This window comes from Pelophylax lessonae, assembly GCF_965119305.1.
Source record: "Pelophylax lessonae genome assembly, chromosome: 4".
Classification (NCBI taxonomy): Eukaryota; Metazoa; Chordata; class Amphibia; order Anura; family Ranidae; genus Pelophylax; species Pelophylax lessonae.
Genome location: NC_138771.1, coordinates 316541935 through 316569204, shown reverse-complemented (window position 1 = coordinate 316569204; position 27270 = coordinate 316541935). Strand labels below are relative to the sequence as shown.

The window sequence follows — 27270 nt, the reverse complement described above, 5'->3', positions numbered from 1 at the left end:
CAAGTGACCTGACTGAAGAAGCAGTATGATGTTAACAGGTAAATCTGTTTTTTCACTCTGACAAATAGGGAAAACATCGGACACTTCCAGGTGACAATTTTTATTTTAGGAACACCTGACACCTTCCCTCTAACAATACAAGTGCTATTTTTAGACTGCAGGGCAGCTGAAAATGCCACATGAAATGACAAACGTGTGAATGTCACAGCTGCCTGAAGGACAACTATCATGAAACTACTGTAATGATGGTAATAAACGGTAGTTTATGAACTCAGTTTTTTTTTTTTTAAATTTCCAACATGTCCCTTCAACAAAAGTTGGTAACATTTGACGAGCGGGTATGGCTGCACACTGATCTAAATGTATCTGGTACCTCGTGAAGCGGCCAACCTCTGACATGAAATATGAGCAAAGCATATTCATCTATAGTGTAGATTTGTCTCAATCCAGAATACTGAAGGCCACATGTGGTCTAGTGCGTTTTTTTTTTTTCTGCATCAAAAACACATGAATAGTAGGTTATATGGTTTTCAACGGCATAGTTCACACCAGTGTGGTCAGTAAAAAACAAAAAAAAGTAGAATATGCTGCATTTTTTCTGCACTAGGCTGTACTGAGACGCGATAAAATGTATAAAAAATGCACCGGAACACACTGACAATGCACTGGAACACGTCCTCATTTAAAGTTAAGAAAAAAGAAGGAAAAAAGGCACTGGACCGCATCAAAATTGCAACAAAAACACACTGGAAGGCATCAAAAAAACGCATGCAGAAAAGCACCCGGAGTGAATCTGGACTGCGTTTCTATGAAGTAAACTGGCCCTCAGTGTCATTTCCGTCAGCTGTTCACTTGTTCCTCTAACAGCATGAGTAATTTACCTGACGCCAAGAGAAAAAAGGTGACAGGGGAGGGATCTCCAGCACACAGCCTGAGACTGACAGCCCCAGCTCTGCTGTGTATAATTTCAGCTCCCCACCCCTGTTTTATGACAGCTCAGACAAACTTTATAGATTCTGGATTTTGAATAGATGTAGAAAAGAGAAGACTGCAGATAGACAGGTACAACTTATGTAGGAGGATTTGTTTAATCTCTGTGTATCACCTGATGCCAGACACTTCATTGAGTATATGTAAGGGTTTACAATCACTAACTCTCTCTGAACTATAATCTTTAAATGTGGGCCTATTCTGGAAATCAGGAAAAACAAGAATTTAAAAAGGAACTAAAAAGGCAAAACTTTTTTTTTTTTTTCAATATTGGATAGAGTAAGGGAGGGTTAGGAGCCCTGTCACCATTTTTTTTTTATTGCCATCTGGGATCCATTGGGGAGACTTCCCTTCACTTCCTGTCCTATTGCCAAAACAGGATGCAAGAGAAAATCCTTTCAAAGTGAGGAAGCCTCTGGATGTCACCAGAATTATTGTCCCCTTTACATTTACCCTCCATTACTGTTCTGAAGTCAACCCAAAATGTGGGATTTTCTTTTACATTCACTTTTGATGAGAACAGTACACAGGACAAATAGAGAGATAAAGAATCTCCCTAACAGGGGTAGAGACAGCAATAAAAACTGACAGGTGTTCTAATCCCTCTCTCAACTCTACCAAAAAAAAAAAAAATTTCCCTTTAGTTACACTAATTACATCAGACAGACAGCAGACCTAATGGAAATGTGCATTGCTACTGCAACCCACAGCTAACAATTATTCTTTTAATTGTGCAATGAATAGGAGAGCAAACAAATGTCTACATTCATTAAATGGTTTATTATCAGCGCATTTTGCTCATCTGCACTGTTAAAAAAAAAAAAAAAAAAAAATATTCAGAACTAACATGTGTGCTAACATCTGACTGATATACAATTGAGTATTGGATGGATGGATGGAACAGAAAATCAGGTCATAGGATGTTCATGATTGCAGTAAATATAGACAATATATTCGCTCCAAACTACATAAGAGCTGACCATACACTATACAATTTTATTGTAAAATATCCTTTAGATCTAACAGCAACTATGTAACATAAGGGCTGCACACTGAATTCAAACTGAATGGATAGTTCATGTTTGCCCTCATATTACATTGTTTTGGTAAGGTACAAGAAGATTGTACAATGATTGTTAGGTGTGTGGTCACTTACAGTTGCAACCCTGTCATTGGGATTTTAAACAATCTAGTCATATGCAGTTGGTGTATAAAATCCTTGTTAGAGCCACCGTTCCTTTTGCCTTAAAACAGTTAATTTTGTTGCAGCCATACTATGCTATTCAGACTGATCTACACAATTCCCAGCACTGCTGCATCTGTCTGAATTAGGTGCTGGCCCCACTGATTGCAATGCACAATCAGGGCCGGTGCTTCCACTAGGCAAACTAGGCAGCCGCCTAGGGCGCATTGCCACCTAGGGGCGCATTGCCAAAAGTCAGCACTCACGCTCCATCATGAATGATCCTTGTGAGCTGAGGAAAGGGGCGGCAGTGGGGGAGGAAGAAGGGACAGAGGAAGATGCCTGGTGTCTGGGGCAGTGGCAGAACTACCAGGCCCTGGCTTTCCACCATTGTTGGGGGAGCCCCAAGGGGCAGGAAAGGAGCCCACCGGAGTGCTAGCTGCATAATGATCCTCTTCGTCTGGAACTGGCCTAATCCCTGGGCAGGAAGTGACTCTCTAATCTGAGCAGGTGGGCAGCCGTTCATTTCCCTGGGTCTGTATTAAGCAGGGAGTGGAGGAGAGCTGAACCTGAGCCATGGCTCTGCACTGGAGGGCGGCACCTTTACTGGAGACGAAGCGACGAGGCAACGGAATGGTCTGAGGATGTTGGTGATGAAGGAGGTGCGGAGCTCTCTGACTGCAGCTTCTCCCTCCACCAGGAGCTGGTTGGAGTTGTGATGAGCACTGTGGTCCAGGAGAGGAGTGTCCTGGGAGAAGGAATAAGCAGGATCATGGTGAAGGAGGGCAGAGTGCAGGCCACTCTCTTCATACTGCCCAGTACGTGTCCCCAGAACAGGGAATCAGGGTCCTTGGGTGTGACATGGAGTATCCCTGGTCTGAAAGAGAATTGTGATCACCAGGTAAGCCATGGGGAATCTGAGTCATTAGGTGTGACATGGGGGAGAGGGGTCACAAGTGTAACAGGGGTTTGGGGTCACCAGGTGTGCCATGAGGGATTGAGGTCCCCAGGTGTGACATGGAGGAACATCAGGGTCCCCAGGTGTGACATGGAAAAACATAAGGCTCTCCGGGTATGACATGGAGGAACATCAGGGACCCCTGATGTGACAGAGGAACATTGGGATCACTGGGTATGACAGCATTACATGGAGGAACCATCAGATCAGGGTCACTGGATATGACATAGAGCAGTTTTTAACCCCCTTCCCTTTTTATTTATTTATTTTTTTGGGGGGGGGGCACAAGTAGCTGATCTTGCCTAGGGCGTAAAACAGTTTAGCACCGGCCCTGTGCACAATCATGTCACATCAAGACAGGTAGCAACAGAGAAATTCATATAAGAAAGTTACATTACCTGACAAAGCTTGAGTGCCTATATAGCTGGGATCTGATTACAAGACTGACAATGAAGAATTTTTTTCTGCACATAGGAAATACAATTAGTCCAGACTAAAGCTGTGATGATGTTAGTAGCCAAAGTCAAGCCAATAGTAACTAAAAGTTCACCTAAAGATGTGACCTTCTCTAACACAGGACAGACTCTGGCAGTGGATCCACCTGCTCAGTGGGGAATCTGCTTGCAGTTATCCACCAAGTGGGCGGATGATAGGTCCGTGTCTGCTCCGCCTATGCAGAGTGGACACGGACAAAGCCCACTGTTCTCTATTCGGCGGTCAGATGGAAACAGACTGCTTGTGTTTCCATCTGACCCGATCCACCAGACAGATGGAAAACAAATCCCCATTCATCTGTTTTTATTGGACAGGATGGGATTGGATGTTGGGGGGCAATGGAGGGTCTGCCTAAAAACTGACAGGTGGACCCGATAGGTCCGCGGCCTAACAGTATACATTTTATAAATGATTTTAAAGTATATCGAAACCAAAGTACTAAAATATAATATAGTGCAGCTTATAGGTAACAACACTACTCTATAAATACAGTGCATAGAGGGAGCGTGGTCACCCTAGGGCAGGGAAAAAAAGTGTTATATGCAAGATCACCAGCTAAAAATAAAGGGAAAACTAATGTAATCACTTCTTTTATGGACTGGTAGGCTTGTTTCACATGGGCTTCAGCTTGTATAGGAGCAGTGTGAACAGCAGGGTCTGAAAAAGCATTTGCAAAGATTTCAACAAGCTTTGTTGAAGCTTTTAAAGAACTATTCAGCTCTAGTTTGTAAATGTTAAACACAGATCCTAAAAAAAGTGTTGATTGACCCTTTAAACAAGCTGCTAGCAGGTTTCAGGACTACTTGAAGTTTGTTGAAAGCCTACTGAAGAAGTCTTCCTTTAGAGAAAGCTGGAACAAGTTTGCCAAAAGTCTTGCAAAAGCTTGCTGAAAGTTTCATAAAAGCTTGCTGTTCACACTGCTCTTTGGGTGCGTTCACGCATGTGTTGATTATGAAAAACAAAGCAATGCTCAGTAATGTGCCTAGAACATTTATGACATGTTTTTGGTAAGTTTATGAAGCGCTGAAATCTCTTTAAGACTATTGATGAATGGCCATGGAAGTATTGCTTTTCTAGTGGGAAGTGCCTAAAGGAGAAGCGATGTAGAGGAAATGATCTACTTTGAGGGATGTTTAGGTTGTGGCGTGATGGCAGACATTTTTGTGAATTCTGTGAAATATGGATTTGTATACTTTGATTTCTAGAACACTGGGCTTAGTCCTCCTCAACGTTTCTGAAACAAAAAGCTTTGCCCCTGGCAATAATGCTCTTTCATTTTCAACACAACACTATGCTACCACTCCTGTGCGAACAGCACTGTGTGGTGCCCATTGTAATTTTCATGGCAGGCATTAAAGAGCGGTTATAAGAGGCTTTAAAGAAAATTTGGAATAATTGCCACATACACACAAGGTATTGACACACACAATGAGCCATTACACAAGCTGAAGCCCGTGTGAAACAGCCATACGCCAAACTATATTCAATTTTTGCTTTTGGGTTTATACACACTAAAGCCAGCTACTACTTAAAACTGCTCAGTGTTCTTGTGGGAAGATATACCAAATCACAGTTGTCAAGGTTCAAGAAAATAATTTAAATCCCTGGTTTAAAGAAAAAACACCCACAATTGGCAGTTGTTCTGCAATAATATACTTCATTAATTTTTCAAACTTCAGAGGTAAGATTTCAACATTCCCCACCACTGTGGCTGCTGCAAAGCCAATCAAGATAATCATATTCTTTCTGCAGTCTCCTTATTTATCTGCTAGCAAAAGTAAGGCTGGCTATACATTATACAATTTTCCTTTAAAATTTACCAAGCAGGACTCCTGCAGACTTGTCTGTGGATCTGTCTGCTCATACCTCATACAGGCAGGCAGATACACACTGACAAGAAGAGAGCATGAATTACCAAAACACTCAACAGTGCCATGGTAGTCAATTGAAACTACAAGCCGACAGCCGCAAAGGCTGTTGGTACTTGTAGTTTTCCATTCACAGAGGGCTGGGAATGAATGACGTGGCCAGGTCGGTGGAGCCCCCCATGGACACGTTATGTTCAAACAGTGACAGTGGTGCCCAGAGAAGATGCAGCTCGCATTTACTGGGGAGATGCAGGAGAGGCTGCAGCTGCTGGAACATGTTACATGTTCCAAAAGGTGAACTTATCCTTTAAAAGGAAAAGTACAGCCAAAGCTCGTTTGGCTGTACTTCTCCTATGGATCACAGAAGTGCAGTTCGTTTTGCACTCCTGTGACTGGTTTTCAGCACGTAATGTCACTGCTTCTCCACAGCCAGATGATATATTGTAAAACAGTTGTGACATCATCACAGTCCTTTACATAGCCTGTGCAGAGAGCAAAGCTATGGGTGGGACCCAACAGGGTGCCTAAAAAAAACTACAGGATGGAGATAAAAGATCCATCATCCTGCACAGAAGAGAGAGCAGCCATATCCATGCTTTATTACAGCACATTATTATTGCACAGAGGCAAACTACAGATATTTTTAATGCTGGATTATTGCACACAAAGGATACCAAGATTTGAATATTATTGGCAGGCTTTCCATATTCTGGCATTATTTGTTTAGATTAGATAAGAGTTTTAAAGCTGAAGTTTAGGCTGGAGAAAAGGCTCCACTGCTTACTCATTTTCTCTAGGGGGCAAAAAGCACTACTCATTGCTGCCTGACAGGTCCCTGCACTTCAGCGCCATCCTATACAATGCAGAAGTGCTGTGACCGGTTAGGCAGCAACATTGTACATGAGGACACCGAGGGCCTGCCCCCATCCCTGGAGAATCCCAACAGTGTGGAAGGTAAATCACTGCTTAGGAAAGTTTGTCTTCAGTCTGGAATTCAGCTTAAATATATATCTACCTTGTATTTTTACATTGAACATACCAATTTCTTTTAAACCTTGGTGCGTTAGGGTTTCAATCACTTTTATTCATTTAACTACCTTCCTTTGAATCCTCTTCAAAGCCCCTGTGTCATTTTGACAGTATGGCACCAACAACTGGATCAAATATGCTACACTGGCCTTACACTGCTCCTTCTAGTTGTCTAGCAACTTTAAAGGGGTTAAATTTGATAGGCACTAGTCATTCTCAGCCTGACTATGTAACGTAGCAAGAAAAAAAGTTAGTAGATGATCCAGGAAATTGGTATACACCGACATCCAATCAAAAGGTAAATATTAGTTCTGATCCCTTATTTAAAATAATTAACAGATTATTGGCACACCTGAGTTCCTTCTCTCTGTGAAGTTTCACCATTTGTCAGAAGAGAGTCTGTTAGCTCTGGCTGGTGACAAGAGGCTTCTTGTAGTGCATGTTGATAGCTCAGAGTCATCTGATGAGGACCCTCAATGTGAATGATGCTTTGGGGATCCTCCTCTGCCTCCATGTCACAGAATGTGGGTGGTGGTTGCGGTAGCTCCTCAAAGTTTAGGAGGTTGTCTTCAGGGACATGATGGCAGGCCTCTGTTTCTGAGGGCTTTTTCTCTGTTTGGATGTCCTCATGTGAAGTCATCAAGTTTCCATCTGTCCAGGTAGTTTCTTGGGGCCCGCTGTTTTGCCATAGATCTAGCAGGTCTGAAGCTTCCTGTGGTGGCTCTGGGTGTGCATCTGTCATCACGTTGGCCTCCCCAATTTCCATAACTGCTTCATCTTCACACCCAGTCAACTGAGGAGCATCAGGGAAGCCTGCATCCTCATCACGTACCTCCATAAAAACATCTTCTGTGAGCCCCTGTTGTGCCCATGTACCATCTTGGACAGGTTGGTCTAAATTTAAGGACTTGTTCCAATCTTCACCTAGACTGCTACGACGTTCTTTTTCAGGAGTACGAGGAGGACCTGCTTCCGAAGAGCTTCTCACTGCTGCAAAAATAAGTATGAAGGAATTATAAGCAACTCAACCATAAAACTAAAATTTATATTATTACAACTATTAATGTAACAGCTAATGGCTTAAAATCTAATCTGCATGCAATCCACAGACACAACACAATTTCATACAGAACAGACCTACTGTATGCAGACACTGGTTAGATATTGCACCAATTTTGTTAGGGGTATGAATTCTTAGCTTAGTACACAAAGGGTAAGTATTAAATGAATTATTTATAACACTAGGTGGGCAGTGCATGAAAAATTGTACAAAGGCAAACTTAAAAAAAAAAACATTTGGTAAAATCACATACTAATATTTGAACTACTTGCTATGAAAATAAAGGCGAGGAGAAAAAAAAAAACTCATTTTGGACAGTATGGTTTTTCCTACTGGTGGGAGCATGTCAAGAAAAATCCACCAATCAGCCTTGTTCAGAGCAGGCTCTATATGAATTACTGATTCTCATGTTACTCATTCTCATCGTTCATTTTTTATGCTGATCAGTTTAAGCATGGATGTGGGCTGAAGTTTGGCCAATCATCTTTGAAGGTGTTAAATCAGCAGCTGGGGGTTAAGGTTCTGGTCTTAGTTTATATGGACCAGCCAGTACTGATAGCTGGGTCAGGGTTAAGATTACCGACATCAGTGCATGAGCTCAATTACAACAAACCAACAAATCACATGGCAGGTGTGAGCAGGCCCCATATAGCCATTTTATTGGTCCCTAAGGGTTCTGTACAACCAGGGCTAGCCATATTAGCACAAAGAAAGATATGCTATCAGAAGTAATGTTTATCTGTTTGTGATTAATATTTTAGATTCTATTAGAGAAACATAATGCTTAAGATCTTTAGCAAAATGACAATTGTTTGTAGACAGTTCGCAGTCTAAGTATTTACAGCCCTTTTCGCCCTATGCTGGGTTTTGTAGCCAGCAAGATTCGTTCAAGACTGGTTGGTTTTCCCTTATCCATGACCACAAGCCTACAGGACCCGGGCACAGGTTCGTTAGCATGAGGCTATTGGTTCCCCCAATGCCCAGGCCTGAGCAACCTTTTCAAGCTCAAAATTTGGAAATTTGTCAAAAACTGTTAACCAATGAATGAAATATCTGTGATATGAACTCACTTCTCCATTTTATTGTCAAGTGTTCTTCCCCTGGTTTTCAGCTTTGTAAGGGAATCTCCCCAACAGGCAACAAAGAAAAAAAACTTCTCTAAAGTCCTACACTTTAAAAATGTTTTGGTCTACAAACTAAAAATCCTCATTAAGGAAGATATCTGGATGACACGGACATCATATATCTACTGTGCTCTCACTCATGTACAATAATTAAAACGTTTGTAAAGTCAGAAGGTTTTTATTATCTTAATGCATCCTTTGCATGAAGATAAAAAGCCTTTAGTGTGCAGCATTGCCCCTACTACTTACCTGAGCCCCATCTACATCCAGCAATGTTTTAGGAGTGTCTCCGCTGTCCAGGACTCCCCTCCTCATTGGCTGAGACAGCAGTGCGGTGCCACTGGTTCCCTCTGCTGTCAGTCACTCAGCCAATCAGGAGAGAAAGGGGGCTGGCCACAGCTCCGTGTCTGAATGGACACAGGGAGCTGTGCCCCGACTCGGGTGCCCCCATAGCAAGCTGCTTGCTGTGGGGGCACTCAACAGGAAAGAGGGGCCAGGAGCACTGAAAAGAGACCCTTGAAGGGGAGGATCCAGGCTGCTCTGTGCAAAACCACTTTACAGATAAGTATAACATGTTTGTTATTTTTACAAAACTTAAAAAAACAAGACTTTACAATCACTTTAAGAGCCCATTCACATTAGCGCGACTTGTCAGGTGACTTGTCAGCCTGACAAGCCGCGGTATGTCGCGGTCTGTTGATTAGCACAGGACCCGTTCTAATAGGAGCGACACAAGTCGCTCCGACTTAGAAAAAGGGTCCTGTACTACTTTGGGGCGACCTCGGAGCAACGTGCATAGACTTCCATTATGTGAAGTGTCTGCAAATCGCGCCAAAGTCGCGTTGCACACGACTTCACAGGTCGCACCCCTAAGTCGTGTCGCGCTAGTCTGAATGGGCTCTTAGGTATGATCCAAGGTTTACTTAATTCTAAGGAAAGTATTTATGACTTCACATTTGTGTGTGTCCCCAGAAGAAACAAAACGTAAATACCTATAGGTCCTTAGTAGCCCATGAAACTGCATAATGCAAAATAAGTGCACACACATACCTGTCCGAGGAGTCAGCAATGAGACATTTACATCTGATGAGGCTTTCTCCTGCTGTTTGAAGAATTCCCGTGGGTTCTCCGTACGCTGTGCAATGATGGCAGCCGCCTCCTGTTGAGAAGAAATCTTTTCAGCATTGTTAAATAATGTAGTAATATACAGATATATAAATATGGCTGCATATCGTTAGTTGTTAGTCTATCTATGCTTCTGCAAGTATAATGGAATGAATAGAACCTTTGCAACATACTCTAACTAGGCATGCTACTTAAAAGTGATTACAGAAAGGGCAGTGTTGACAGTGCCAGTTTATCTCAGAGGACAGGGTGCACAAACATGTGACCAGGAACATCTTGGGCTACCACACCTGCTACACAAATGGTTCTAAAACATTTGGCCAGTTATATGTAAGATTCTTTTATTTATTCATTTTCCATTCCAGGGCACATGGAAAACCAAACCAAACCAATTAGACATTATCTGCTTCCAGACTTTTGCAATAGCAACTCATAAATGGCCCCTTTCACCTTAGCAGACAAAAATGGGATTTATGTGCTTACTGTAAAATCCATTTCTCTGGGTTCATCAGCGGACACAGCGCTCTATAAATCATAGCTACTGGGTTATATATATATATATATATATATATATATATATATATATATATATATATATATTATTTATTTATTTATTTTTTTTTTTTTGGGGGGGTTTTATTACCTCCTCCAGGAGTAGGACTAGGCAGAAAAAAAAAAACACCTGGCTATGCCCATGGGCTGTCCTGAGCTTGGTATATAACCCCTCTCTCTGCTCTAGGTAATCAGTTTATGGAGTTCTGATACTTCTAATACTGTTTGCTACTAGAGGGGTGGGTGTTGTGTCCGTCGAACTACAAGAAATAGATTTTACGGTAAGTACCAAAATCCCATTTTCTCTTTCGTTCATTGACTGACACAGCGCTACATAAATCATAACTACTGGGACGTCCAAAAGCAGTGCCAAAAGGAAAATGACAGGCACAGCTTTATAACTTCTTTGACAGATGGGTTATGCTGCTCTTCCTAGGAGTAGGATACTAGGCGGAAAAGGGTTAACAAAAGTTAACAAAGCTCAACTACCCATATGTGGCAGTCCCAGGTGGTATACTACCACTTCCAGCTCTAGGATCTCAGTTTTGTAACAAGCAGTGTCAAAAGAATACATAACCCAACTCCACAGGGGGGTGGGTGCTGTGTCCATCAATGAACATCAGAGAAAAGGATTTTACGGTAAGACAAAAATCAAGTTTTCTCTTCTGTTCATTGACAGACACAGCTTTATATCTTCTTTGACAAATGGGACGTCCCAAAGCAGTGTTAATATGAGGGGTGGGAAGAACACAGTAACAAACCTACTTCCCAAAGGTTAAACATAGCCAACCAGGTAAAACAGGAGCTCAACAAGGAAATAACTTGAGCTCACGTGGCAGAAATTTACACCTTCAAAGAGACTAATCCTCTCCAACAGCAGCCTGCAAAACCTTGCAGCCAAAGACAGCCTCAACAGATGCCAACATACCCTATAAAATTTTGTGAAAGTGTGTACGGACAACCAGATGGCCGCCTTGCAAACCTGAACCACAAATGCATGACGGTGAAAAGCCCAGGAAGCACTAAGCGCCTGAGTAGAGTGCGCCTTAACAGGGAAAGGTGGAACCTGACCCTTAATTGAATAAGCCTGCACAACCGTATGTCTGATCCATCTGGAAACAGTCGCAGCAGATGCAGGCAGCCCTTTCTTTGGTCCATCCATGAGGACAAAGAGCGAATCTGACTTTCAAAAAGACTCAGTAGTCGCCAAGTACACCCTAATTACCTGAACCACATCCAAGGTATGTAGTGCAATTTCCTTAGGATGTTTAGGCTTAGGACACAAAGGAGGGTAACACTATGTCCTCATTTTAGTGAAAACTGGAAACCACCTTCGGAAGGAAAGACGGATCCGGACGAAGTACCACTTTTTTCCTGTGAACCACCAGATAGGGAGAATGACAGAACGAAGCTGCCAGTTCTGACACCCTGCGCGCAGAAGTAATAGCCACCAAGAAGGCCACCTCCTGAGATAAAGTAAGCAGGGGAATCTCCCGACTATTTTCAAAAGGTTTCTGGAGAACCGACAGCCCCAAATTAAGATCCCAAGGTGGCAACGGAGTTTGCACCGGAGGAGCCAAATATCGCACCACCTGGATAAAACTATGTACCAGGAAATGGGTGGCCGATGGCCTTTGGAAAAAATTGACAAGGCCTAAACCTGACCCTTGATAGTACTCAAGGCCAAATTTTGATCAACCCCCCCATTGAAGGAAAGCCAAGTTCCGAGCCACCGAGTAAGAGCGAGAGGGAACCCCAAGAGACTCACACCATGCAATATATGACTTCCAAGTGCACTGATAGATCTTTCTAGAAGTTGCTTTTCTCGCTTTAAGCAGAGTGGGAATCACAGAAGCAGACAATCCCCTGTCCTTCAGCACCTGGCTTTCAACATCCAAGCCGTGAAAGCCAGCGACCGTAAAGCAGGATGGAAGATTGGTCCTTGAGACAGTAGATCCTCCCTGAGAGGAAGTCTTCAAGGAACGTCTGTGACAAGCCTGACAAGGTCGGCGTACATAGCCCGGCAAGGCCATTTTGGAGCCACAAGAATGACTGGAATCCCTTCCACCTCGATTCTGCGAAGAAGTTTCGTAAGCAACTTGAGCGGAGGAAAAGCATACATCAGCCGATAATGACCCCACTGAGCCGCCAGCGCGTCTGTGGCGTCTGCCAGAGGGTCCCGAGAGCGGGCCACAAACCTATGCACTTTCCTGTTGATGCGAGACGCCAACAGATCCACTTCTGGAGTGCCCCAACGAAGGCACAGCTGCTGGAACACCTCCGGATGGAGAGACCCCGAACAAAGGGTTCCGCCCACCGAAGGATGCCTGCCACCTCCCAGGCTACAAGAACACTTCTGGTGCCCCCTTGGTGATTAACTTAAGCCACAGCCAAGGCATTGTCTGATTGAATGCACACTGGACAGCCCCGAAGGTGTTCCGTCCAGTGGATTAAGCAAAGTCTGATCGCTGTCAGTTCCAGAACATTGATCGGTAACCTGGATTCCTCCAGAGACCATACTACTTGAGCAGAAAGTTGTCAAGAACACCTCCCCACCCGGACATACTGGCATCCGAGTTGATCACGGTCCAATGTATGGGGAGTAAGGATTTTCCTTGTTTGAGCATCGGGGACCGAAGCCACCACAAAAGGGACCCCCTGGTCACCTGGCTCAACTGAATCTGATTACCCAGAGAACTTGGATCTTTGTTCCATTTGAGAAGAATTTCTGTCTGGAGTATTCTTGTGTGAAATTGCGCATAAGGTACCGCCTCGAAGGATGATACCATCAGTCCCATACAAGTCCGAAGGGACGACCATTTGCTGGACAGCAATAGCTGAATCACAGGCTGGAGTTTTTGAAGTTTGTCCGGAAGAAGAAACACCCTGGCTGAGGATGAGTCCAAAGTCAGGCCCAGACAGTCTAGCCTCATGGAAGGAACCAGAGATGATTTATGGAGATTCACAAGCCACCCAAACTCCTCCAGAGTTCTCATGGTGATCTCCAAGTTTGTCACCAGCGCCGTGGGAGGCTCCGCAAGGAGAAGCAGATCATCCAGGTAACACAGGACCGATATCCCCCACTGGCGTAATAAAGCCAGGACCGGAGCCAACACCTTTATGAAGACCTGAGGAGCAGAGGCGAGACCAAAGGGTAACGCCACAAAGTCATAGTGATCCTCTCCCACAGCAAAACACAGAAACCGTTGATGTCTTGCACATATTGGGATGTGAAGGTAGGCATCTTTGATGTCTATGGAGGCCAGGAAATCCCCCTGTTGTAGGGAGGCCACCACCATGCAAATGGATTCCATCTTGAATTTTTGAACTCGCACAAAGCAATTTAGAGCCTTCAAGTCCAGAATCGGATGCACCTTGCCCTCCTTCCTGGGGACCATAAACCGGTTGGAGTAAAAGCCCTGAAAACGTTCAGAGAACGCAACCAGAATGATTACTCCTTGTTGTACCAGGTCCTGTACCGCCCCAAAGAGAGCCTGTAAGCGACCAGGGGACAGTCGCACATTGGAAGGGAAAAGCCTTTCCGGAGGAACAGATCAAAACTCGATCTTGTAGCCGGACCGTATGACCTCATGCACCCACTTGTCTTGCATCCGGGATAGCCACAGATCCGGAAACCGGCAAAGACCTCCCCCCACCCCAGATACGGGTGAGGGCGCACCTTCAGGCTGAAGGGACCTTATCTGCAGGTCTGGAGAAACCGGATTTCTGTTTTCCAGACCAGGGTGGCTTGGAGCCACTGGAGGAGGCCTTGAAAGACTTTGATTTTTCATCCCTCAGGGACGAGTGATAAAGGATCAATTTATGTGCTGAAAAAGAGGGACCCTGTCTGCGAACCAGGGTCCTTACCCTTGTTAGCCTGTGGGAGAAAGGTACTCTTACCCCCTGTAAGACCTTTAATAATGTCATCAAGAGTAGCCCCAAACAGGCGATCACCCTGAAAGGGTAGATCAGTCAAAACCTTCTTAGAAGTCTGATCCGCTGACCAGCATTTTAGCCACAATATATGCCGGAGGACCACTGCCAACACCGACAGTCGCGCCAATATTGGAGCCGCATCCAGCGAGGCATCGCAAACAAAATGCAGCCCCTGGATTAACTTGCCCATCAGCTCCTGAAAGGCAGGGGGAAGTTGTACTCCCTCCAGGTCACGGCGTAGTAACTTAGCCCATTCAGTCAAAGTTTGTGACACAAGGGCAATAGTAAACACCAGTCTGAGTGCAGACCCCGCCAGGGAGTACATATTGCGGGCCACAGACTCCACCTTTCTACTTGCCGGATCCTTAAAGGTTGGGGAATCCTCCACTGGAATCACGGTAGCTTTATTCAGTCTGGAGACCCGGAGGGTCCACCGTAGGTGGCACAGTCCACTTCTTAACAACGGACTCTTTAAAGGGGTAGCGCCTAGCAATCGGCTTAGGCACCCCAGGGGAATGCTTTGGGCTGTCCCACTCTTTTTTTGACCATATTGTCAAAATACGCGGGAAGGGGGAAAACATTAACCGCTCTGGATGGCTTATGAGTGCCAAAAGTAACCTGCGCCTCAGTCGCAGCTGCGTCCTCCATTTTCAGGGTCTTGCGCACAGATACGACCAGTGCGTCCACTAGCGCCTTTTCTTGCACAGTGCCGGAGGGAGAGGTGTCATCCTCACTATCAGAGGAGACAGGGCTCGAGGTAGTAGACCAGGCAGGGAGACCCACGTCTGCGGTGGCTGAATCAGATTCAGAATCTGACACATCAGATGAGGCAGGGGGTAGGAGAGGGGGCTTTTTTTTTGGCACCCCGCCCTTTACAGGCCACCTCCATCTGGGACACAAAGGATTTCAAGACTGCCGACAGTGCATCTATGGATAGCTGGGATCCGGAGGGCCCTGCAGCCTCCTTGCGGGGGCCAGATGGGGAAAAATGTTCCTGTTGCACCAGGGGAACCCCAAAGCAAAAAGTTGAAAAAAACGTTTTGTTTTTTTTTTTAAAACGTCCCACCGCATTACAGCGCCCCCAAGAGGTCAGGCAGAATGCACAGAGACCCCCAGCAGAGAGAGAGAGAGACCCCCCTGACTCACTACCCCACCAAAGATCCACCAGGAAGGCCCAGAACGTCTGGTCTGCACAGCACGTTTCTTCAGCGATCTCTATTCTCATAGAAAAACCTGAGTGTCAGCACTAGGGTATAGGGAGGGGCTCCACCCCCAGCCTCCTGGAGGGGATCAACAGGAAGGGGTCCCTGGGAGAAACAGGTAAACCCCCCTCCACGATCGATCATCCGGTCACCGGCGGCGCACCCCCCTGCCCCCACCATTGGCCTATGCCCGGTCCCAGCACCCAGGAGTAGCTCCAATCGCCCCATAGCGAGTGGGGAAGGGAGGGGTGTGTGACAGGACAGGGGGAAACCCGGGAACGTGAGGGTCCGACCATCCCAAGGAGTGGCCCGTGTCCAACCCAAAACGCGCCAGGGGGAAGAGGGGGGGTTGGGGGGTAACAGTTAATTTACTATACCAGGAACAGGCGGGCGCCATCTACCGACAGAACCCCTCGTCGCTGAAGTGGGGGGGCTGTCAGCCAGTAGGAACACTGCGACTCAGACCTAGACCCGGTCGTATGCGACCTGTTGAGACGTTTAACTCGCAGGGCAAGTCCCCGTCTGTGCGTGCTCGCTGGCCGGCTAGGGTCTATATATCCAGCCCGTCGCCCAGTTGCTTGCAGATCTCACAGGAAAAAAATCCAGTGAAAAAAACCTAACTAGAAAAAAAAAAAAAACTCTTGCCAGGACCAGAGATCCCAGCAAGGAACTAGGTCCTTACTCCTGACTAGGCAGATTAAAACTGACATCCTATAGCAGGGAGAGAGGATATACCCCCTGGGACTGCACATAGGCATAGTCAGAACGTTTTTCTGCCTAGTGTCCTACTCCTGTAGGGGGCAGCATAACCCTACTGCTATTGAGAACAAGAAGAATGCGTCCGTCAAACGATAGAGAAAGTAGATTTACTATAAAAAAAGATGGAAGACTGGCCCTACAGAACTCCTCTAAAGGGAAGTTACCAAGGAACATCGACGACCAACCGCAACCTGAGCTGCGTACCAAGACCGGCGAAGCCAGTCTGGAGCCACAAGGGATGGTCGTAATCCCTTTTGCCTCGAGCCTACGCAGGAGCCTTGGCAGAAGTTCCAGAAGAGGAAAGCCATATTTCAGACGACACCGGCCCCAAAGAAGCCACCAGTGCTTCCATTGCGACGGCCAGAGGATCCCAAGACCGTGCTACAAACCCAAACACCTTTCTGTGGAGACGAGAGGTCAACAGGACCAACTCGGAAATTCCCCAGAGACCCCACTGGGGAAACACCTCCAAGGAGATGTCCATTATACCGATCGGTAGTCTTGATTTTTCCAGAGGCCAGGCTCCCTGAACACAATCCCGTGTCAAAAACACGCCACCCCACCCAGACAGGCTGGCATCCACGGTGACCACTGTCCAGGACAGGGGAAGGAAGAGTCACCCTGTCGAAGCACCGGAGAGCGAAGCCACTGAAGCAGATACCTTCTCGTATCCTGACTCAACAAGATCAGATTATCTAGAGACTGTAGATTCTCGCACCACACAGCAAGAAACTCTCTTGCAGAGGTCTCGTGTGAACAGATATTGGAACTTGTCCCATGGGAGGAACAACCTGACTAAGGCAGAGTCCAGAACAGACCCAGATAGTCCAACGAGATGGATGGAACCAGGGCCAATAACTGGAAATTAAATTTCCAACTAATCTCCTACAAAGTCAGCACAAAAGTCTCCCGGTTGTCCGTCAGAACAGTCTCCAGTCTGCGCATAGAAGATCATCCAGGTAATCCAGTACCGCAATCCCCCGCTGACGCAACAATGCCCACATCGGGGCCAACACTCGTGAAAACCTGAGGGTTTGAGGTGATACCTCTTGACAATGCTCCTTGCCCACAGCAAGCGGTGGAAGTGCAGATGACCGACATAACAGAATAGGACGGTAAGCCGCCTTAAAGAGGTTGTAAACTCGTTTAAAAATTTTTTTTTTTTTTTTACAACCTGCAAGAGAAACACATAATGAGCTAGTATGCATCGCATACTAGCTCATTATGAAATACTTACCTTAGAACGAGCCCCCGCCGTGCCGCTCACTCACCTGTATGACGAGCGACATGTTCAGTCGCCCGTCTTCCGGGATCGCGGCATCCGGCCATCTGATTGGCCGGAGCCGCGGTGACGTCACTCCCGCGCACGCGCACGGGAGCCGACGGTCACGGCACGGGGCTCTCAAGGAACGGCACGATTAGCCGTTCCTTCAGAGCGCATGCGCCAGTGACGTCACTGGCTGCAATAAAGGTAAATATCTCCTAAACGGTACATGTTTAGGAGATATTTACAGTACCTATAGGTAAGCCTTATCATAGGCTTACCTATAGGTACAACTTCCCGAGGAGGGTTTACTTCCTCTTTAATAATCGATAGAGGCCAGAAGATCCCCATGAGGTAAGGATGTCACTACCGTATTCAAAACATCTGTACCCGCACAAAGTGGTTAAGAACTATAGGTCCAAGATTGGCAGTACCACATTTTCCTTCCTAGGACCTGTGAACATGCTTTAAACAAAAGCCGTGAAACAAATGTTCAGATTCTGAGACTGGAACAATCACCCCTTGTAGCAGCAGAGAAGAGACCTCACAGGCGTTGTGGGAATAAATGCAGGTTGGAAGGAGAGAACCGCACTAGAGTAGAAGATCAAAAATGTGACCTTGTAGCTGGGCCGATCAAATCATGGACCCACCCGTCTGATCAGGGAGGTCCACCGGTCCCAGAGGAAGCAAAGACATCCTCCCCCACCCCAAACACGGGTGATGGTGCCCTTCAGGCAGAAGAGACCTTGTAGGCAGGTCTGGAAGAACCTGCTCTTGGCATACCAGATCGGATCTGCAAGGAACCACCGGAGGAGGTCCTTCCAGGGAGACTCTGAATCGGCGATTCCCCCAAAGGAAAGATCACAAAAGGCCCTCTAGGCAGCCTGGTCCACAGACCAGTATATTCGCCATATCATGCGCCGAAGGATATTGCTGTCACGGACAGCCTGGAGACTAAGGGAGCCGCATCCAGACAGGCATCACAGAGGAACTGCAACCCCTGGACCAGGAAGCCTGCCAGCTCTGCAAGGGCAGGTGGAGGCTGTTCCCTCCTTCCAGATCCCAGTGCAAAAGCTGTACCCATTTGGGAAAGTCAGTGACACCAATGCTATGGTGAACATCGGCCCAAGGACCGAAGCAGCCACAGTAAAACATGTGGCAGACCAAAATCTTGGCTCTCCTGACAAAAGGATCTTTTTTTTTTTAAAAAACTGGAGACTCCTCCACTGGAATTATGGTGAATTTATTCAGCCTGGAAACCTGAGAGTCCCCCACAGGTGGGACTGCCCACATACTCAACAGAGACTGCTCAAGGGATACCGTCAATCAAAATGCTCAGGCACCGTCAGATTGAGTTTAAAACAAGTCCACTGTGATTCGCGAAAATTTTGTCACAGTAGGCTGGAAAAGGGGAATACATTTGAAGGAACCGTGGGCCCCTTTCAGCCCCGGTTCACACTTGTGCGAGTGCCGGGTTTGCATGTAATGTCCGAGCGCACTGCTCCTTCATTACATGCGATCGGCTGTGCGGTGCGAGTTTAGCCATACATTTTGTATGGCTAAATTCGCACCGCAGCAAACACGCACAGGGACCCTTTTTGGAAGCCGCATCAGGATCGGATCGCACAGCGGTTCACACTTGTGCGATCCGATCCTGTGCGAACTGCACGATCGCACTGCGATATGCGATCAAACTGGGGGTGTCGTTAAGATTACATTGACACCCCCAGCGTATCGCATATGGCAGTGTGAACTGCCGGGGGTGCGTGTGCGATGCGGGAACAGGCTGCGGATTCGCAGCCTTCCCGCACTCGCATAAGTGTGAACCGTGGCTCAAAAAGGATAAAATGCTAGGACCAAAGATCCTGAGATCCTAGATTAGGAAGTGGGAGTATACCACCTGGGATTACCCCATAAGCATAGTTAAGCTTTGTTAACTTTTGTTAACCCTTTTCTGCCTAGTGTCCTACTTCTAGGAAGAGCAGCATAACCCATCTGTCAAAGAAGATATAAAAAAGTGTTCGTCAATGAGCAAAAGAGAAAATAAAAGTTAAGAAAAACACCCCTCAAGAGGGAACAGCCCCTCTTCAACAGCAGCCTGCAAAACTTTGCGGCCAAAAGAAGCATCCGCAGATGCCAAAGTATCTACCTTATAGAAATTTGTGAAGGTATGCACCGACGACCAAGTGAAAGCCTTGCAAACTTGCAATATTTGTGTCTGATGACGGAAGGCCCAAGAAGTACTCAGCGCCTGGGTAGAATGTCTTGTGACAGGGAAAGGTGGAACCTTACCTTTAATGGAATAGGCCTGAGTCACCGTCTGCCTGATCCATCTGGAGATGGTAGCCGAAGAAGCGGCCAGCCCTTTCCTTGGTCTGTCTGTAACCACAAGAACCGAGTCTGACCTATGAAAAGACTCAGTACCTGCCAGATACACACGAATCACACAAACCACATCCAAGGTATGCACAGCAAATTCCCTGGGATAAGCCGGCTTGGGACATAAGGAAGGCAGCACAATGTCCTCATTCAAATGGAAGTCAGACAACTTTGGGCAGGAATGATGGACAGGGACGAAAAACCCCTTTATCCCTATGGACCACTAAATAGGGACTGTGACAGGATAATGCAGCCAATTCCCATATACTGCGGGCAAGGTAATACCCTCGAATAATGTCCCCTTCTGGGATAACGTAGACAAGGGAATATCCCAAATCTTCTCAAATGGAGGTTTCTGGAGAACCAAAAGCACTAAATTTAAATCCCATGGTGGCAAAAGAGACCGTACAAGTGGAGCCACATGTCGAACCCCCTGAATGAAGGTATGAACTAAAGAGTGCTTGGCTAGGGGTCGCTGAAAGAAGATTGCCAAGGCAGACACCTGGCCCTTGATGGTACTCAAGACCAACTTCTGATCAACGCCCTGTTGAAGAAAAGTTAAGATCCGAGCCACAGAAAAGGATTGAGGATGAGCGCCAATCGATTCAAAACAAGAAAAATGGATTTTTGTAAAATCTTACCGTAAAATCCTTTTCTCTTAGCTCATCGACAGACGTAGTCCTCGGTGATACACCACCTTCGGGTTATGTTACCTCCGCAGGAGCAGGACTAGACAGGAAATTAAAAAGCTCTGGCCACACCCTAGGGGCAGTCCCAGAGGGTATATCCTCTCTCTCTCTGCCTCAGCAAATCAGTTATGTGAAAAAGCAGTGCTTAGAGAATTTAACCCAACCCAACTCCAAAACAGAGGGGCGGGGACTACGTCTGTCGATGAGCTAAGAGAAAAGGATTTTACGGTAAGATTTTACAAAAATCCATTTTTCTCTAGCGCTCATCGACAGACGTAGTCCTCGGTGATACACCACCTTCGGGACGTCCCAGAGCAGTATCACAACTGAGGGGTGGGAAAATGGAAATCAAATCCCAATCTAGAAGGCCCAACCGGTGCCAACTAGAAGTTTACAATGCTCATCCTTAATGATGAGACTCAACAAAAAAAATTTTTCAAACAGAAAAAAACCCTCGAGGTAGACCACCGGTCTCCTCAAATTGCGGCCTGCAAAACCTTGCGGCCAAATGAGGCATCCGCCGATGCCGTCACATCAATTTTATAGAATTTAGTAAAGGTATGTACCGACGACCAAGTGGCCGCCTTACATACCTGGACCACTGACGCCTGATGGCGAAAGGCCCAGGAAGTACTGAGCGCTCGAGTGGAGTGCGCCCTAACAGGGAACGGAGGACTCTGACCCTTAATAGAATAAGCCTGTACCACCGTATGTCTAATCCATTTGGCAATGGTCGCGGCAGATGCAGGCAAACCCTTTCTGGGGCCATCCGTGATCACAAAAAGTGAATCCGTCTTACGGAATGATTCCGTAGCTTTCAGGTATACCCTGATTGCCCGAACCACATCCAAGGAATGCAACGCATGTTCCCGATGATGCTTGGGCTGAGGACACAAGGAAGGTAGTACAATATCTTCATTCAGATGAAAATCTGAAACCACCTTAGGAAGAAAAGATGGCTTAGGATGGAGTACTACCTTATCCCTATGAATCACTAGGTATGGGGACTGGCATGATAATGCAGCCAGTTCTGACACCCTGCGAGCAGAAGTAATAGCCACCAAGAAGACCACCTTCTGGGATAAAGTAAGCAAGGGAATCTCCCTGATGTTTTCAAAGGGAGGTTTCTGTAGAACCGACAAAACCAAATTAAGATCCCAGGGCGGTAAGGGCGCGCGGACTGGAGGAGCCAGGTGCCGCACCCCCTGGATGAAATTCCGCACCAAGGATTTGGTAGCTAAAGGTTTCTGAAAGAAGATTGCTAATGCTGAAACTTGACCCTTGATGGTGCTCAAGGCTAGCTTCTGCTCAACCCCTTGTTGCAAAAAGGCCAATATTCGAGACACCGAATAGGTACGTGGAGGAAATCCTAAAGATTCGCACCACGCAATATAAGTCTTCCATGTGTGATAATAGACTTTGCTGGAAGTCGCTTTCCTTGCTTTAATAAGGGTAGGAATGACAGAAGTAGACAAACCTCTGTCCTTCAGTACTTGGGTCTCAATGGCCAGGCCATTAAAACCAGCGACTGTAAAGCACGAAGGTAAATAGGTCCTTGAGACTACAGACACTCCCTGAGACGAAGTTCCCACGGAACGTCTGCGACTAACCTGTCCAAGTCGGCCAGGCCGGCTTGAAGAGGCCAGCCTAGAATTTCTAGGACCACTGGCGCTGATTGGATCTGAACCAGGCGTCCCTAGAGGTATCTGGCCCCGACCATCCGAGAAAGTCTGGTCGTTTTCTGTTCCCACACATTTATCAGATACCTGATAGTTATCAGGCAAGGTGATCTTTTCTGGTTGAACCTCAGGGACCGAAGTCACCCGACTAGAGGCTACTTGGCCTATCTGGTCAATCAGATCCGATTCCTGTGAGGTATCGGGACTAATCTTGGGAAAAGGTAAAGGAAAAGATCTATACAGGGAACGGTAACTACCGCTTCCTGTACTTAAATGTTGGAAGGGAAGAATCGCACCGGTAGTAGTGGTTGATGCTCGATCTAATGTCCTGAATACCGGTGAAAACGTCCCCCCACCCTGAAATTGGGTGGGGGCGCACCTTCAGGCTGTGTACTCCTTTACTTCGGGTTTGGCTGGGTTGGTCCTCTGCTTGTCCGACCAGCCCTTCTTGAACCCTCCTGGAGGAGTCTTGCCTTTCCCGGAAGTACCAGCCGGGCGTCCTTTATGGGCGGTAAAGAAAGGTCCTCGCTTGTTGCGAGGTTCCTTAGCTTTTGCAGCCTGTGGCAAAAAAGTACTCTTGCCCCCGGTGGCATCCTTAATGATTTCATCTAGGTTGGCTCCAAATAGACGATTCCCCTGGAAAGGGAGATTGGTCAAAGTCTTTTTGGAACCTAGGTCAGCTGACCAGCATTTTAACCACAGCACACGTCTGAGGATCACTGCTAACTTAGATGCATGCCCTAACAAGGGAGTAGTGTCCAAGGCTGCGTCACAGATAAACCGTAGCCCTTGTATGATCTGTTCTATCAAATCAGATGTCTCCTGGGGAATATCTTTTCCCCTAAGATCTTGGCGTACCATTTTCGCCCATTCTGTAAGTGTCTGGGAAACTAGACCAATAACAATTACTGGTCTAAATGCTGACCCTATCAGAGAAAAGATAGTGCGGGACTCCGCTTCTATCTTTCGATCCACCGGATCCTTAAAGGACGAAGTGTCCTCCACTGGAATAACCGTGGCTTTATTCAGCCTGGAAATAGGCGGATCCACGACTGGTGGTACCGTCCATTTCTTAATGATGGATTCCTCAAACGGATAGCGTCTAGCAATACGCTTGGAAATAGTAAAGGTACGTTTAGAATGTTCCCATTCTCCTTTAATCTGATTTCCAAAACATTTAGGTACAGGAAAAGCCTTCGCCGTCTTGATGGGCTTATTAGTCCCAAAAGGCCTCTCTGTTTCAGTTGCCTCTGCCGGTAAAGCCTCAAGTTTTAAGGTTTCTTGCACTGCCACAACTAGTGCGTCCACCAATGCTTCTTCCTGAATTATAGCAGGAGAAGAAGCGTCCTCCTCACTGTCTGAGGGGGCTTTACCTGGGATAGCAGCCCCTGCAGAGGAACCTGCAACTGCAGTGACCATCTCTGAATCAGAGTCAGAGGTGTCAGATAGTATAGGGGTAGGCGGGGGTCGCTTCCTTGACCCCCGTCCCTGACAGGCCGCCTCCACCCGAGCCACCATAGACTCCAAAATTGCTGTAAATGACTCTATACTCTGTACACCGGCGGGTCCCGAGGCCCCCTCGAGGGAAACAGGTGGGGGAATCTGTGTGGCAGGGTCCATAATAACTCCAGTTACTTCCTGGATGATATAATTCAAAGTAAAGAAAAAACTTTTTTTTTTTTTTTTTTTTGACCCTCAGCGCCACAAAAAACCCCTTAGTGTTACCTGCTAGGGATCCCTATCGATCGAGAGAGAGAGAGAGATAGACCCCCAGGCTCACCACTTGATGTTCAGAGTTGAACTGCAACAGCTTACAGCGCTGTCTTAGACAAACAGGAAGTCTTTTGGCTGGCTGCCCAGGAAGAAAGGAGGCGGCTCCGCCCCTCTGTACGCCTTCCGGCGCCTCCCCCAAGCTCCACGAGGTGTAGAATCACCTAAAACATGGCCGCCCCCATGCTGGAGACACGAGGCTACGCCAAAATGGCGGCTCGTGCGATCCAGCAAAAAAAATGGCGGCGGCCTGTGCTGACTAGCGGTGTGCTGCAGGCACACAACACTCTCTCTGCATGGGGATATGGCGTGTTTGGCGGTACCGGCCCTGGCGGACCGCATGGCCGTTCGGGAGGCCTGCTATTAGCTGGAGATCTGACTTGGAAGGCAGTCTACATGTCCATGGCTTCTGACTGGTAGGTAGCTTATACTTAACCCATAAGATTCCCAGAATGCCACAGATTACATCTTTAAAACATGTATACAATAGATTGTTAGCTTCCAAACCAAGCCTCCTGGCTTTTGCACACATAAAATCACACTCAAAGTAGGAGGATTTGTGACATGTTATAGGATAGAAAGAAACTCTTTCTTACCATACAGAGAGGGGGCCCGCGTTCACCACAAAACCCGTCAGGGAAAACAGGGGGAACATACTACTCACCATACCGGAACCAGGCGGGCACCAACTCCTGACAGTACCCCTCTCCACCGGGGCGGGAGGGCTGTCGACCGATACAGACGCCGTGACTCATGGTCTTTGGCGTTTCAGCGAGACGTTTAACTCGCGGGTTCAGTCCTTTAATGGGACTTTGTCGCGGCCGACTCAGCGTGGAGCTATGGCCTGCACGCGCTCGTAGGCTGAACTGGGGTGACCACCGGATCTCAACATCCAGCCCGTCGCCCAGTTCAGCTTTCTTGCTTGAAGATCTCACAGGAACACTGGAGAAAAAAAAAGCTGTCCAAAAATCCTTTTAGAAAAAAATTTCTTGCCAGGACCTAAGATCCCAGCAAGGTATCTAGGTCCTTACTCCTAACTAGACAGAAAATAACTGATTTGCTGAGGCAGAGAGAGAGAGGATATACCCTCTGGGACTGCCCCTAGGGTGTGGCCAGAGCTTTTTAATTTCCTGTCTAGTCCTGCTCCTGCGGAGGTAACATAACCCGAAGGTGGTGTATCACCGAGGACTACGTCTGTCGATGAGCGCTAGAGAAATGTATGTTTTCCACATACGATGGTATATCTTGTTGGAAGACGACTTTCTCGCCTTCAACATAGTAGGGATCACTGATCCAGACCTCTATCCCTCAGTACCTTGCTTTCATTAGGTAAGCCATTAAAACCAGCGACTTTAAAGCCCTTTGGACAACTGGTCTTCTCTGAGAGGAAGCCCCCAAGGGACATTTACGGCTATCAGGATGATTGGAAGATCCTCGCTCTTGAATTCCTTGAAGAAACTGTGGAAGAAGCCTGAGTTGAGGATGATACTGGCATTATTGTGGCCCTTGGACGCCTGCGGCATCTGCCAGTGGAACCCGTGATTTTGGCACGAATTTCGGTATCCTCCTGTGGAGCCGAACCTGCATGTAGGACTGTGCAAACAGAACTGTCTTGAAGGTAGGTACTACCAGACTCAGAACATGTATGCAAATTGGGAGAGAGAACTATCTGTGTGACAGCAACCGATGAATCACGGCTCGTGGTTCCTGAAATTTGTCTACCTGAAGGACCACCCTGGTCAGAATTAAAATTCCCTGGACAGGGATAGGGGGGACCTTAGGTAGTTCAGACATTACCTCAACCTTTGCAGGAATTACATTCGCACAAGACGACTCAGGACCTAAAAAATCTGAAAAGAGCAAACTTTGCCTCCTTTTCTGGGTACCCCCAAAAACAAACATTTTGCGGATCTCCTTGAAGCACACAAAAAGTCCACGGGGCAGGAAACCAGCAAAGATGTCTCCCCACCCCAATAATGGGTGAGGGCAGACCTTCGTGGTGAAGGGGTCTTGTCTGCGGGTCCAGAGAAGCTAGCTCTAGGCTTACCAGACCAAGTTGCTTGGACCCTGCCAGGGAAGATTTAAAAGATCTATTTCCTTTATTCTCCATCCCAGAAACACAACATTTTCTATGGGCGGAGGAGGGGGGCCCCCATCTGAGTAGGCTCCTTCCCTTTCCCCTTGACTGTGACAGAAAGGTACTCAACCCCCCCCCCCCCGATACCCTAACAATGTCATCCAGGGTAGCCCCAAACAGGCAATCGCCTTGAAAGGGCAGATCAATGAGAGCTTTCTTAGAGGCTTGGTCTGCGGACCAATTCCTAAGCCACAGCATGCGCCTAATCACCACCGCTGAAACAGAAAGCTTGGACAGCACAGGAGCTGTATCCAAAGCTGCATCACAAATAAACTGCAGCCCACGGACCAGCTGGTCCGTTAACTCAACATAAGGAGTGGGGACTTGCTCCACCCACAGGCCCTGGCGCAAAAGCTTGGCCCATTCAGTTAGGGTCTAAGATACCAGGGCTGGGGCAAAGACTAGCCGCAATGTCAAACCAGCCATAGTAAACATGCTGCATGCCACAGCCTCTGCTTTCCTGTCAGCCAGGTCCTTAAAAGGATGGGGATTCCCTACTGGGGTCATGGTAGCTTTCTTCAACCTGGAAACAGGAGGGTCCACCACTGGTGGACTAGTCCACTTTTTTAAAAGGGACTCCTCAAAAGCGTAAGTACAGCAAAACGTTTGGGGACCACAAAGGGTAATTTTGGTTGTTCCTATTCCTTACAGGAAAACCTGTCAAAATAAGGCACATAAGGAAACACCTTTGGAGTGCGAGGTGATGTATGCGTACCAAACGACACGTCCATGTCCATGCCATGTCCATGGCTACATCAGCCGCATCCTCCTTTTTTAAAGTCTCACGTACTGCAGTGATAAGTGCATCTACCAGCGCTTTTTATTTTGCTGCTGCGACCATGGAGGAATCCTCCTCACTATCGGATGGATCTGGGGGTGTGATATTAGGCCCACCTGGACGGGCTGCATCCATGGCGGCATTAGGCTCAGAATCAGATGAGACAGACTGAGCAGGGAAAGGCGGGGACGCTTCCTCCTGGGCCTTTGCCCACACGCCACTTCCACCTGGGACACTAAGGACTGCAGGACCACCGTAAGTACAACCATGGGAAGCTGGGGTTCCGAGGGACC

The 27270-nt window shown here is 47.0% G+C and overlaps 1 protein-coding gene across 3 annotated transcripts in view; it reads right to left on the bottom strand.

The window, feature by feature from the left end:
• The window catches only part of DBN1 (drebrin 1), a 181822-nt gene that overhangs the window by 5311 nt on the left and 149241 nt on the right, over positions 1-27270 (bottom strand). For 2 of the 3 annotated variants that reach the window (XM_082254790.1, XM_082254791.1), the window contains exons 10-11: positions 9758-9866; positions 6876-7513 (exon numbers count right to left, since the gene is read on the bottom strand). In XM_082254790.1, coding sequence (XP_082110916.1) covers positions 6876-7513; positions 9758-9866 — 747 coding nt within the window. Of the gene's footprint in view, positions 1-6875; positions 7514-9757; positions 9882-27270 lie in introns of all 3 variants that reach the window. The other variant, XM_082254789.1, reaches the window with a different exon arrangement.